The sequence below is a fragment of the Poecilia mexicana genome, unplaced genomic scaffold, assembly GCF_051168715.1.
Source record: "Poecilia mexicana isolate PSO_F unplaced genomic scaffold, ASM5116871v1 scaffold_9, whole genome shotgun sequence".
NCBI lineage: Eukaryota > Metazoa > Chordata > Actinopteri > Cyprinodontiformes > Poeciliidae > Poecilia > Poecilia mexicana.
The window spans coordinates 24,414,169-24,429,458 of NW_028263378.1; the positions used below are offsets into that span (position 1 = coordinate 24,414,169).

The window sequence follows — 15,290 nt, forward strand, 5'->3', positions numbered from 1 at the left end:
TCCGCTCTTTTCTCTCTTTTTTTTGTCCATTCATAAGCCCAGCTGAGATTTATTATTAATCTGATGTTTCTATAATCAAAAACAATGAGCACAACTCTTCTCGCAACTTCCCATTCGAAGAAATAAGTTTCTGAATTCATCTAATTTATAACACACATGAACCGTCTGCAGCCATGACAGCCAAGCGTGTGGAGAAGCTTTTAGCATAGGAGGCTTGACAATGTGATAATGTGATATTTCACACGTAGCCCACACAGATTTTTAGTTTCTGAACTTGCCAGGACTGGAAAATGCCAGCAACAGGGATGTTTTCTTCTTCTTCTTTGATAATGAGGTCATGTGTAGAGTACTTGTGAGCAAATAGCATGCTATCTGCAACAGGCAGGCAGACTGGAGAAAGTAGGAAAAGTTCTTATCTGACAGTCAAGAGCGAGCAGATTAATCTAAAATGACCCAAACTCTTTGCAATCAGTTTGAGAAACTATCAATGTTTTGTTTCTGAAAATTATGACAAAAGCAACTTTCAGCGGCTGTGACGAGATGATGTATTACATTAAGTACAAGAAGAAGTAACATTTTAACTAGCAAGTTTTTCTAAGACTACAAACTATCTTTTAAAAGTTTCATGATAAATTGAATATAATTCAGTTCGAGTGTAATTTTTTTCAATTTTTTTTGTCTAGGATTGGTAAAACACTGAGGAATGCTTTATTTATGTGTGTTAACAAACAAATCACAGTTTTTATAAATCTCAGTATTTGAAACAAAATCTTTACAGTCTTGAATTATCCAGGTTCAAATTTGGCCACTCTTAAATATTTTAGATCTTGAACCAGATTTGTAGAACTGAGATGGTGTTCAGGTTTGGAAAGCTAAGGAAGTTCTGAACGGCAACATTAGCTTTGTAGCATTGCAATCTCTGAGTTTGTTTAATGACTAACCCTCCGATGAGTGAGTTAACTGAGAACTTCTCCCTGAAAAAACAATTAAAGAAAAAAAAAGAAAAAAACCAAAATAAATGGATCTAGCTGTTAACATTTCTGTTCCGCTTTATTGTTCATACAAAACTCAGAGAATAATTTCAAGGTGTGGTAATGTTTTCCTTTGATCATTCTGCTAATTGCACAAATAGCAATGATCATTTAAAAACCTCCTAAACAAAGCCGTTCAACTGATAAATTGTGTGTTTTTCAGGAAATGTTATTATCTTCCCAGTAGGGTATGGGGCTTGTTTATTTTCCATTAGGCAGGAAGGAAATTCATTTAATGTGCTGCTGCACATTGGGCTTTATTGTTAATCCACAAAATGTACAATATTACTTTAAAGAAGAGAGGCTGAAATACATGAGTGTACTTCTTGGATGCAATTTTTATTAGCTAAGGCTAACCTCATTTGATTTATTTCTTAGTCTTAGTCTGTGTGGAAATTCTAAATGGTCAAATAGAGGAATATTCATAACATGAGAGAAAATGAGAACAAGAAAACGTTAAATATTGTATGTGGATATTAGGACCTTTGGTCTGTAGCCTCCAGGATCTCATTGATTGAACAGCTGTGGATTGTGGCAAATCTGAAAAACCCCGTTTCAGTGAAAATAGGAACTTAAAACTGCTTCACTCTCAATTCTGGGGTTTTTTTCCCCTGCCATTTAACATCCTGTCATGATGTTATTGCCACTGTGTCACATATGCAGAAGGATGCTACTTTACAGTCTGTGGAATTTCCCTGTAAATACAGGAGGTTCCTGCACCCCTACTGTGGGTTTCAGCCACAGAGGAAAGGAGGAAACAGCATCAGTGTTTTATTCAGTTTCTCGGCAGCAAACAGGGCTGCAGTTGATCTTTATATAATAACGTGCAATCTGAAGCTGGACATTTTCAATAATTTAAACTCTCTCTCCTCTAAGCCAGAAGGAATCAAACACGCGAGGCATTTTTCAGCAACCTCTGATCCGATCACGCTGAAGCTCAGGGTCATTTCACATGAGGCACTAGCAGTGTTTTAAAGTTAGATTTTAAATGAATCAACTATAAATTTCCCCCCATTTCTTCCTTGTTGTCCTTTTTTGTCAACGCTAAACACAACGCCAGAGTTACTCTTCCACAATAATCTACCATTTCAACTGCAGCCTGAATTATTCTCCATCCTTCAAAGTCATCAGAATCCTGCCTACCTGCACAATTTGGACGTGTGCGTGTTTCTCCTCACCGGGCAGCGCTGTGACATACTGATGTGCCAAGTTTCATCTGATATGCAAGCTCACAAGTAAAGCATTAAAAAAAGTCTTAGTCTGCTTTCAGCCTCCCTTCCAATACCAAGGCGACCGAGCCATGCAGGTGAGTGTGTGCAGCAACCGGGCTTCTCCGGTCAGCACCGAGGAGCCAGACAATGTACCGACACACTCATCCCAATCGTACCACGGAGGCATTGATCACGTTCAAAACAGTTTGGTAACCGTTGTTTTTGTCAAGCATAATGAGTGTGATGCATTATTAATTGACCCTTTGGGTTCCTCTCCAAGCCACTACATCCATTATCTTTAATATCACAGTTCTGTATGAGTCCAGGGGCCAAGAAATGCAAAGAAAGAACTGGTTTGGCGTTCATTTGAAAAGATAGAAAGTTGTTTAGAAAAATTTCCTAGACGTTATGTAGCACAAGTTACTGTTTCTCCTTAGACCTGAATGTCTTCTTTTCTGCTGTCCATGTGCAGCATGTGCAGTGTGCTGGGAGTTTGTGGGTATGGGAAGGATTTCAACAGTCAGCACCAGGGGCATGATTTATGGACCGTGTGACGGGGGGGTTGCAATTTAAGCATCTCTGCAGGTCTTTCTGTGATCATATGACCATTTGTCAGGGATCTCCGATTCTTCAGTTAGGAACTGAGCAGTCCGACCCGCCGTCCCGCCTGGGCCCCGGTTTTAGATGTGCTCACACCTGCTAGGATGCTGCACAGGAGGCACATTGAATATTCACCACCTGTCCTGTGGCACGGAAACCCGGGGAATCTCGGCTTTGTCAGCCTCGAAGTCTCGGCTTCCTTTAAACGAAAAGAAAAGAACTCTCCCCAGGCTTTCATCTTAAATGGATTTTTAATTAAATTGATGATGTGAGACCAACAAACTTGTACTAATGGTTGACTCTGCTCCCTGTGGTCCTGAAGTGCCAAGCCCGGATTTGCAATTTCCAAATAATTATTCGCCACATGATTTATGTTGCCTCCTTGAATTCGTATTAAACGTAAGCCCGCGCTGGTTTCGGAACAACTGAGCCCTCGCGCGCTCGTTTTCGGAGAGGAGCAAATGAGCAGAAGCCGACAAGGACGGCACGACACTCTGGGTCGACCAGTTTTACAGATTGTTCCACTGGGACCTAAACACAACATTGTTCATAAGAACACCCCTTTGCAAAGTCTGTGTGTCCCGGTACACAATCTCCCACTGGGACCGTATGCCAGACACACTTAATAAATATCTTCAGAGTACATTCTGACCCTCGCCTGAAGACATGCAGGTGCAGAGGATATTGAACTGATTTCCTTGATTAAAAAAAAAAAAAACGTTAAATCACTTAAAAACATGCATGGTGATGCGTTCCAAGAGTTTTTTCCTGTTCGTTCGAGAATGGTGGCTTGCAGCTAATGAAAGGCAAAAAAATTAAGTTGCTCAAAACCAATTAAAAAAAATTGAATACTGAAATGTTATGTAATGGGCTATAAGATATGTTTGGATGCATTTGTATGTTCTAAAATATAGTCAAAAAAAGAAATTAAAGTCACTAAAAAATTTCTATTTTACATTTCAAAATGTTTAAAAATAGAACAAATTAGTTTGACTGAATGTGATAGTAATTGGGAAACATCAGCGACTTTTTTTTTAAAGACTGAAAAGAGCTTATGCTTTATCTTGACGGAATCTAACATTTTCTTTTCATGCTTCGCTTTGTTTTCTTTTCTGCTGATCATCAAATGATCTCTGCTCAAAGGTCAAGATGAACTAAATCGCTCAAAACTCCAAAACTGTCCTGCTAAGCAGCAACAGTCAAGACCCTTAACAACATTGTCTGAACCCTAAATATGATGTTAGTCAGGCGTTCTGTTCAGAACAAGTCGGGCTCAATGCACACAGTGGGTAAAAAAAAAAATCAGCAGCTTTCTGAGAGGCTTTTTCTGTCATCGAGAGAACAGAAAGTCTGAGGCTTACCAAGCTGCACCTGGAAGCAAAAGCATTCCTCATTTTAGCTGTAAAAGATTTATCTTGATACCTGCAATGTTTTACTACAGTCATGCCACAATTCGTACCAATAAGAGCCTCCAACCTACTGCAAGGGCTTTTATGCGATATTCCCGAATTGTTGCCATAAAGCCAGATTGATGTATGCCACTGAAGCGCTTTACGGTTGCTTATTTCACAGATGATCTGTCTGAGCGAACAATCTCAACTAGCTGCTGTGCTCAGTCCTGCAGAAAACAGCCAGTCAAGTGACGAGAACAAATTCTCCAGAACAGGAGCCCGTGAGTGAGGCTCTACATACGTTATCATCTCTGCAGCTTTAACCCTGTGCAAAGAGCGAAGCATTGGAAACGCTCTTCTCTGTCAACAACAGCCCTGAGATCCTGAAAAAGGCCCATGGAAACGCAGGCGATTAGCCTATTTGCCTAATTGGCCATTTTCTTTAACATGACGTGTTCATTAGCTTATCTTAATTAACATGGGATGACACTTTGTAATCCTCCATTTACTAGAGCAACATCTTGGAGGGCATCTGTGAGCTGCTCATTACACAGGTAAGACATTGTGATACAATAAAGCAGCTTAACTTTCTGTAGATTTGGCTTCTGTGTGGTCCTAAGAAAGGCTTTGGCAACACAGCTGGGCAAAGATATTAATTAGATAATACAGAAACATATGCACTCCTAAAACCATAAATCATTTGAGGGAACTGATACTTTTTACCATTTATTTAGTGATGTATCTGCTGTTTTTATACTTCTGCCAGATGTGATTTCCTGTTAAAGACGTTTCCAGACAATGTGCAGACGCTTTCAGCAGCAGTCTACAAAAACAGGTAACATCCTGTGTAAACCTAAGCTCTCTTAAAGAGTTACCATATGGACGAGCTTGTCAGACGAGCTAACTCCAACGGGGGCTTGCAGCCCTTCAATATTTATTCACTTCTAAGCAAAGGCATGTCGTCATAGTGATAATTCAACAGCACAGGCAGGTATGCATTCAGCCCCGGTGTTCAGAGTTTAACAGGGGGGCGGGCGAGCAACGGCTTATTCTGGGGGGGCAAAATTAATCTATGTAGCAATAATAATATTACTCAAGTAAAAGAAAAATATACAGTGGAGTAAAACTACTCTTATAAGTACCTTTCTTTTTTTTCTTTTTTTTTTCAAAAAGAGTTACTCAAGTGAATGTAACAAGTACTACCCACTTTTGAACATAGACAACATCAGTAGCCTACAGGATGTTAGCATAGCAAGTTTAAGGTGCTGTATTACTAGCTAGTCATCTTTTAGCTAATATCACCTGCATCCAATAGCATTACTCAACTCATTTGGTTAGTTGCGGGGGGGGACTGTGCAAAGTTCTTTGATTTTTGCTGGTTTGCTGCCGTGACTCTAACCTGAGTAGCTCTGCACTGCCGCACAGGTGTAAACCCAATGCGAGCGTCTTAGCGCTCATGTTACGTTTGAAGGCGGCTCGGAAAAACAGGTTACGACGTGTTAACAACGAGTAAACAGTTTTAACTGCTGAAAAAAAGTAACAGAGGATATAGATACGGGAAGTGCGGAAGGAGTGGACAGGTTTTTGTGTCCTTGTGATCATTTCAGAGTTTATTCGAACAATAAACCTAACAAAGGTGTTTTATCGAAATATTCCGATTTAAAAGGTTGTGTTGTAATTTTTTTTTAAAATCCACCTCATTAGACTATTATTAAAGATGTTCCATACATATACTGTTGCTGCGTTTTGACATATGGTCAGCTTGCCTCAGATCTTATGACAACCCCTTTCTGAGAGGGAAGAATGCTTGTTGCTACTGACCTCAGGTTTAATTCATGAACAGATCAACTTGGTGGTAAAAAGCGCTGTTTGGCGTGTTTCACAAGAGGCAGAAGGTTGTTATTCTAGAAAGCAGCACTTTCCTCCTCTCCAAGATGTAACATTTATTATTTAATCCAAGTAGACTTGATCTCATCCATGCAGGGAAACACATTTTACCAAACTGCAGAACAGCGGCGATGCTCTTTTGGGAGTACAGTGGTTTCTTTCATGAAACCACAACATGCAGCCCCATTGTCCCCGTGTGCCTGTGTCATGAAGATTAAAGATTAACCGATGCAAGAAAGACCTTTTCCTGGCCATTTATTCTCATATTCCTTTGTTACCTCATTGACTTTACTGCTTATCTTTCAGTTCTCTGTTGGTTCAGCAGTCTTGTGGAGGGCTGAGCTGCAGTGGGGGAGATGAGTAGCTGGGGTTCTGCTTACTAGGGTTCCTTGCAGGCAGGGAGCCTAAAAAGCCTGAAACAAAAACTTTTTTTTTCTTACGTTGCATGTTTTAAATATCTAATGAGTTATTGTCATAATGGAACAATGGATGTTTTCTGAGGTCCCATCCCAACACCCACAGGGCCTGGATGGAGCAAAAAGGTGATGCCGTTCCCCAAGAAAGGGAAATCAAGGTACCAAAAAATGTGAAAGAAAAAGTAAGAAAGAAAAGGGACACAATTGTTTTGTTGTTGTTGTTTTGTCTTTGTTTTTTTTTTGTTTTGCTATATCCTATGAAAATGTTTCTCATCGGAAAGACTACTAGTTGGTTATATTTCTAAACTTCTGGATGCTCCAGGGAGCATTGTTGGAGTCAAAAGCGAAAAGAACATCAGATCACCCTCATAAGATTTCTGACAGAAATGTCAAAACAATAATCAAGAGTTTTTGAAGAACCAAGGAGCACTCAAAGAGCGACTCTAAAAGACCTTAAAAAATTTAGCTTTTCCCATGAAAACAACGAACAATATGCTAAACCACAATGGCCTGCAGTCACATTCAGTGTTTCCACTATTGCCAAGCAAGGCGATAATCCCAAACACACAGCCAAAGAAAGTAAAACTAGCAAATCATTTGTATTGAAAACAAAGTGTCTGTGAAAATAACTGAATATCGGAGAGCATTAAAAGGACTTGCAGAACTTTCAACTCAACTACATTTTGGAAAAAAAATGTCTTTGTATTGTGTGGATTGCTTGGGTTACTTGGATTACTACTGACATCTGGTGTGAATCTCATGTCAGTGGCCCTGTTACAAATATTTAAACTCAGAAAAGCACCAATGTGTTCAGCACCAGCTTTTCTCCACTCGACATTTAACCTTTCTTCTCCACTGCAAGATGGTAATATAGCAATATTGGCAAAGTCATCATGAGCTACATGGATAAATCAAACAGTCTAGCTAATCTTGACAACAAAAAAGTTTTGAGATTTTTTAAAAACTAAAAAAGGTGATGTAATAAGGCAAGCTTTAACTTAAGAAAAAAAATCTACATAATCTTCGCAAAGCCTTGTCTGCAGGGCAGAATGAGGCAAACATATTTCTATGAGTTTTCTACTGCTTATTGGGATGCTAAACACGTCTTATGCTCAGAGTTTGTTAAAAACTAGCACTGGACTTTGATAGCTACTAAAGTAGTACTATCACCTGACTGAGCACATTGGTTTTGGCATTAAATGGTAGTAGCCAAGATGATGCACCTTTCAAGACACAAAAGGATATTCAGCTAAAATTACATATGCATCCAAAATGGAATTATTTCTTCAAATGAACACCAAATACGGTGGATTTTTCTCATAAGTATGCATGTTTTACACAAAAGAACTTAGACAAGGTGTCTTCTCCCAGGAGATTTGTGTTTTTCTTTTTTCTTATATTCTGGCCCATAAACTGCATATCCAATCCCCGGTGCTGTGCAATTCTGCCCGAGTAAGGATTCAGTGTGTCAGAAATTCTTCTCAACATGAGAGGCGAGCCACCGCACAAGAATTATGACCCAGAGATATTGTGTTGAGTTTTCAAACATCAAGCTGTCTGCTGAGCGGCGGTTGTGTGGCTCTCGGACCAAATTAAACAGGAAACGGCTGTCTCCGAGCCTGGTGGCTGGGAGGCTTCAGCGTTAAAAAAATGATCCACAATGACGTTGATTTCAGCGTGTGCCTGATGAAACTAAGAAGTAATATGCTGACTTTAGCCAACAGGGAATACAAAACCCAGCATTACACCTCTGTGTTAACAACATTTTTCCTCACTGCCCGCTATAGGCTGTGCTTTTTTGTAATATAAATAATTAAGGCACTCTACAGTACTTTGAGCTTGCCTTAGGACATACAAACCACAGCCCTAATCATGAAAGCAGACTTTGAAGGCACATGCCATGATTAAAGAACAGTATCTCCATCCCTGTCTGCATTTAAAATGCGGGGCCTGAATGAGCTCTTACTCCATTATTGATTCCCGATGCTGATAATGTTCTGTGCGAGCAGTGCTGTTTAATGTAGGAATAAACATCTTTAATATACAAATTGAAAAATAAAGTGGAATATAAATTTTTCAGTAATACCCAGTGGCTATAAAGCTTGCATTAAGGCAGCACAGGCTTGGCAGAGCAGAAACATAAATATATACATATATTTTAAAAAAAAGGAAAAAAAAAAGCACAGTGGTAAAAGAAAAATCCTTTTAGCAGCTCTGTCAGACTTTTATGTTCTGAAAGTTATAGGAATTTAAGGAATAATATGATGAATAAAGATGTATTATTTATAGATGGGTGGATGGCAATATGGAGGAAGGCAGATTAATTAATAGATAGATACAACATTTAGACAATGGAATTGGAAATAATCTATAAAAAAAAAAAATTAGTTTTCCCAAACCTGAAAAATGCATTTTTAGTAGGTAAAGGATGGACAAAACCATGCATCCATGGAATAGACTTTATTGAGCATAAATAGAAACACAAAACACTATTCCAGTCTTGAAGCATTTTCAAAGGGTAAAGTTAAAGTAAGTATAGTCAGTCTTAAAAATAATGAGATGAAAAAGGCACTGTGACAAAATGCAGTTAAACAAGACATAGACGATTTAGATTCATACGGCAAATGAACACAAACGAAAATCCATCCAACAGCCATTTCGTACGATCAAGAAGAGGAAGTGAACCTCTTGCTTTATATGTGCTTTTTTATATTTGCTGCGTCTTTACTTACACTGACAGTAAACAGCTGAGAGCTCCCAAAGGCAGCGGTATATTTCCTGGAGTATTTCTTCAGTACTTCACATGATTTCTAAAGCCCTGAGTGTCCTCATAATAAAACTTGTTACAATAGCTCGTTCTCTACTTAATATGACGTTTCAAAACACACACACACGCACACACACATCCTTATACAACAGTCTCAAACTTAAAAGCATCACAGTCTTACAAATACAGCAAAAACAGAAAATTCCTTAAAAACAAATACAACGGGATCTGTGACTTACTAAGTAATGACATTATTTTAACGTGTGTGCTCCTGTGCGCTGGTTACTCTAACAGTTAATTTCTAATTAGAGAATAATTTTGTAACACATTGAGCTATAATTAGACATTAACTGTGTTAATGGAAGATTTACAGTGGACTTAATAGTATGGCTTTCTTGTCATTTTATGTGTGCAGAGCATTCACAGGCGGTGGCACACAAATGTTTAAGATTTTCTGCTTTTAATATTAGATTGCATAGCAGGATTCGTAAAAGAAAAGAAAATAATAAAAGATGGATTAAAAATATTAAGCAAAGAATCATAATGGAATCAAAAGCTTAATTAGTAAAAGTACTAAGCCACTGTAAAGACTGAGACTTAAGATATAAAATGTCTTTTTATAGGGATGAAGTCAAAATCAACACGTAAAAACAAGTCGGCTTTCTCGTTATATTAGAAAACATGAAAATATCACATTTTATGGCACCATTACTCAAGTTAAGTGCAAAAGATCAAAAAAAAAAAAAAAAAAGGCAACAGGAGTAAATACGCAGCAGAAGGGGAGTTCAGCAGAAATCAGGACTCCTGCTCTGAAAGCTCACTCAGTCAAGGTAAAACAACCACTGTACAAGAAACACCAAATCAAAAGAGCTACAATAAGCATAAATAAGTGTATAGTTGTAATATAATAACAACAACAACCCAGAGCGCTATAGGATCATAAGTAAATACTGATTGGACAGGACCTTTTGGCATTGTGACAGGTGAAGGCTGGTGTTATGGGTGCAAAGGTCAAGAGGAGGAGTATCTCTGGCGCTGACTTCCTGCTCTGCTCTTCTGCTTGTCATACTTGACAGAAACGATGAGGAAGACGAGCAAGGTGAGACCCTGGATCCCCGCCAGGAGAAAGAAGTAGTAGTGCAGGGAGCAGCCGTTGATGTTGCCTGCAGGAGACGACACGAGGGAAATTAGCTTGGAGGGACGATCGAATTGGCATTCTGGAGGCGCATAGTGACAAAAAGCAAAATCACGCACACATACAAACAAGAAAAAAACAAAAAACAAAACTAATTTGTACAACCAAAGTGTCAAGTGCTGTCGCACATTTAAAGAGATTCCAAAACAAAAAGGTAAAATGCCAACAGCTGACGCACGTGGCAAGCTGATATGTGTTAAGACACAACAAAAAGAGCAGGCTTGATGTGAGAGCGTCAGGGAAAACAAGATTCTGTCAGGAATCAAGATCCAACGGGAGCTGAAGGATGAGCGAGGGGAGCAGATGAGAGGGGCTCGTCTCGTCACTGTTAAACCTTCTGAAAATGAAGACAATTGACCCAGCACTTCAGCGCTGATACAGGAAGGCTCTATTGATGATGTGAGACGGAAGAATAAAAAAAAAAATAACACGAGCAACATGGATCCTCAGCTGTGATCTGAGTCACACAGTCTTTCATCCGTTTTAAAGGGCTGTTTGTTTCCTCATGGGACCGGGATGAGATAAAACAAAAAAAATATAGAAAGAGAATAAAACCGACTGTTCACCGAAACACTACTCGTACACAGGGAGGACGGCAAAAGCAGACTCTGCAGATAAGGAAAAATAGTTGATCTCACGGAGACGATACGTGCGGATAAAATGTAATAATAATATTAATGGCTCGGATTCCCAATTGACCTCTTCCTGTTGGCTTCGTAGCTTTCAGCCAGCAGCTGCTAAGTGTCCTAATGTTTCCTGAACTCGTCGCCCTGATTCAGCCTGCAATGCTCAGGAGAAATATTCCAAACAAACACTGGTTTTGACTCTGGGGGTTTTAGGCTGACAGCAATACAATTGTCTTCACTGGAGACAATTGGATTGGTCTAAGAGCGGCTTTTGTCCCCCTGACCATGCGAGGCAGACCAATTGACGTTGCAGCTGACGGGATGAGATGATGCTCTGTATTAAGGGCATCATCTTTATCGCAAATAGAGCCTTATGCAGAGGAAAGGAGATTAGACTTTTTACTGTGCAGCCTAAAATCACGTCTTTGTTTCTTCCTAAAGGTCATTTAAGGTGCGGTGCGGCCAACAGACACAAGAAAGCTGTTGCTCAAAAACGACATGATCGGGAATAAAGCCTCTCCTTCAGAAAACTCCTATTAAAAAGAGGGTTTTCACAGTAAATAAAAAGCTGGAGACAGAAAAGTAGGCTTGACTTTGATTAGATATGAAGGCAGTTCTCAACACTCATTCTGTGTATTTGAGCCACCTGGAAGCCTAACGGTCACCAGCCTTACAGCTCAGGACTTTTTCAAAGACTGTTCATCAATAACAGGACAGATTGCACAGGAATTAGTTTTTTTTCTTGCATTTTCTGTTTTTCTTACGAGTCCCGAAACTTTGGAGAGTTTAGTGTGTCGTATTTAGTCACGTCTAGTGGCACAATTAGCATATTGCAACCATCTGTACACTGTTCAAATAAAGAAAAATGATGCAGGATGCTAACAAGCCCAAGGACGATGACAGGGAGCGCTGTGAGCGCCTGGATTAATGGCAAACACAAAGAACTGAAACGGAGACGATTGAACCTATATGATGCAAAATGAAGGCAATTAAATATAAGTAAAGGAGGCAGATATTTGAAATGGTATCTCTTTAGTTAGTCTAATATGAGGCTGCTGAATTATCAGCATCTGTCCTGCTGTCTTCAGATGCTGAAATGAGTTTAACAAATTAAAGAACAAAGATTTCCTGCTATATAAAGTTCTGTAACAACTTCTATCTCAAGAGTAAGCAAAGACTGGTTTGCCACACTTTATATACTATATTTAACCTGTATATGTGTCTGCGCCATGAGAGACAGACGTACATTAATGTGACAGAGCTTCATGTGTTATGTAATTAATATCAGCAATAATCTACGTTTCATTTGGCTGTGCTGGTTACAGATGTTTCATTTACTTTAATGTGTTACACTGGTTTCTTAATATCTTGAAGATACATCAAACAGAGACGTTACTTTGAAATAAATCCTATTTGACCCCGATGATCCAAGAACTACTGATGCCATTTAGGATTAATTTGGAATTGATAAGTTTATTTGAATTGATTTTAATGCAGAAAAGTCTTTCTGAATACACATGGAAATCTACCTTTCTAGACTTGGGGTGCATTAACATCAGCACTGTTTTTCCCATGTTAATCTAGTCTGTCAGTCTAGAAACACAACGGGAGGTGTGAACGCGCAATTGAACTCTGATGTGAACCAAAAATGCAAACTCTGGTCCGCCTATAAACTATAAAGGTCTCTGTTTGGTTGAAGGGAACTCTGGAGTGGCTCATATGTATACGTGGATGCGAGAGGACCCGAGACCGCTCCAAATGCAGGTAATAGCTACACTGCAAAGCATTCTGGGTTAAAAGAACCAAAACAGATGCAAGAATCTAACACTAGAGGGAGAAATGGGTCGTGTTTTTACAAAAACAAGATCCTGCAACCTGCTAAAATCTGACGATGCTCCATTCTTGTTCACATTTTGTGAAGAAAGAAGTCGCATTCATGTCTTCTTCCGAGGTTTTTATGTCGCTTCCTTGAGTAGTTCTTCATGCAGTGCCCCCACAGGTCAGGGGGTAAAAACAGGATTTTCCATTGGTTTGGATCATTTGACTGAGTGCCGTACGAAACCGAACCACACCAGCTGAAAATGTAGCAAATGTTGCAATTTTGGTCCTCAACTGAACCGGGTCTACCGGACGGCCAGGTGTGAAAACACCTGTAATGTCACAGCAATGACTAAATGTGTACATTTTAAACCAAACACTCCTAAACTACTGCATTAGACGGAGGCTTGTAAAGGCAGAATGTTCCTGTAAATGACTCAACAGGGCACATTTGACTGATCAAAGAGAAGGTTTTAGTCAATTTAACCAAGCGTCTGACTGCTTTGCATGATCTGTTACGATTGGTGAAGCAGATCACACACCATAATGTCACCACGCTTATCAAGCTTACAGATGTTCCTCCCTCCCCTCTCTCTGTTGTCTGCATGTTCTTGGAGATAATTAGAAATGGAGTGATTCTCTGTCAATGCTTTGTGCACTGGGGCATCTCTATAGTGTGAAGCTTTGATCAAGGAACAGAGAGCTGGCTGATGACTCTGAAACCCTGCCAGAGCATAAATGAAATCATTGGCAAGTCAGACAAAAAAAAAAAAGAGGAGAAAAAACTGACATACACTCTGACCCCTGCTGCAGCTTTCACCTACTCTGCTGTCATCCTAATCCATCAAAGGTTTAAATCCACAGAAACAGATCAAAAAACCAAAGCAGCGCTTGAATAATTCATGGAGGATAAGACAATGCACATTTACTGAGAATGGTTGTTTTTCTCTAGTCAATTTTTCTTTGACAGATAGGAAAACAAATGCTGCTGCAGTTAGTTTACTGAAGCGCTGTGCTTTCAGAAAAAGTAAGCAATAACGACAGGATCAAGTATGCAGACTGATGAACAGGAGTTGTTTATTATCTTTTTATAGCAAAGATGGACTCCTTTTGCTCTGCAGATAAATAAAGACGGCATGAATGAGTAAAATACTAAAAACAACATATTAAGTACCTTGAAAAAAAATTATACTTTACTTTTTGAAACTGATTAGTGTTTAGGAACATCTAATTAATAATCAATGACGTTCTGTTAATTCTTAAAAAAATAAATCTGACATAAAACCAATTGTTTTAGCCAAAGGCTGCTACGCCAGATGAGAACCCAGGCTTATTTTGTTACCACACACAAAAGGTAGGATGCTAAGGATGGCTAAAACAAAATCTCCAAAAGCTCAGTGTTGGAGAATTTCAGCATCTTCTGCTCACAATGTCTCCATAACAACCAGTCATCACCATCTGCGAGCCAATCCCGCCATCACAAACGTGAACATGTAGCGTTTGCTAAACATTATTGAGACAATTTGCTTTGGTCAGACAATATTAAGCTTTTCTACAACAAACAGTCCAGCTGGGTTTGCTCATAGACAAAAGGCAAGAGATGTTATCTATGGTGCAGGATCTGTGATGCTGCGGGCCTGTGTCTCTTCCAAAGGCCTTTGGAACCCTGTTGGAGTGCATGGAAACAGTTTTGTTTCGTGTAAGAACTTGTGTGAAATATTAGCAAATGTGGTACACTTTTAACATTTATCTGCTAAACTAATTTGCAATATTTTAATGAAATCAGAAGAATTGTTCTTAAGAAACTGCTTTAGATTTCATCAAAAATGATGAAAGTAGTTAGAGTTCAGTTTCATCCTCACATATCAGCACCTCATAAAGAGAAGGTTGTTTGTCCTAAGCAAGTTTTACATTAAGCTGCCACTGAATCCTCACTGGATGCTGCACATGTTTAATAGTCAGTAGCTCTAATTGGAAAAGAGAAAAAAACCCTTTTGGACTCTGTTACTAAGCTAAAAATGCATCACCTCGGTCTGAGTTAGCAAGATAAAATCTCATGATGATACAAGAATATTTTACCAAATGAAAAAAAAAATGGTGCACAATTTTTCTAGATAAACATGCAAGGATTAACGGTCAAAGATCCCTCTGTCTGTATGTTTCAATCTTGTGAGATGGCATAGGAAAGGTTGTAAATATTATTCTGTCAAAAGACTGTAGTCCACAGTACTAAACACAAGGCAGCCCATAAGCACAGCACTGGTGACTTTGTTGAAAACAACTATTTATTAACATTGGAATTGTTTTTACTCTGATTTTTTAATTAAAAGTCGATTTTATTTAGCCGA

General features: G+C 39.0%; 1 protein-coding gene across 1 annotated transcript in view; it reads right to left on the reverse strand.

Annotated features, from left to right (window-relative positions):
• Positions 1-8,981: 8,981 nt before the first annotated feature.
• Positions 8,982-15,290, reverse strand: part of slc15a4 (solute carrier family 15 member 4) — a 35,905-nt gene continuing 29,596 nt past the window's right edge. The window contains exon 9 of the mRNA XM_015002941.2: positions 8,982-10,466. Within this exon, the coding sequence (XP_014858427.1) occupies positions 10,315-10,466 (152 nt within the window). The 3' untranslated portion in view covers positions 8,982-10,314. The remainder of the gene's footprint in view (positions 10,467-15,290) is intronic.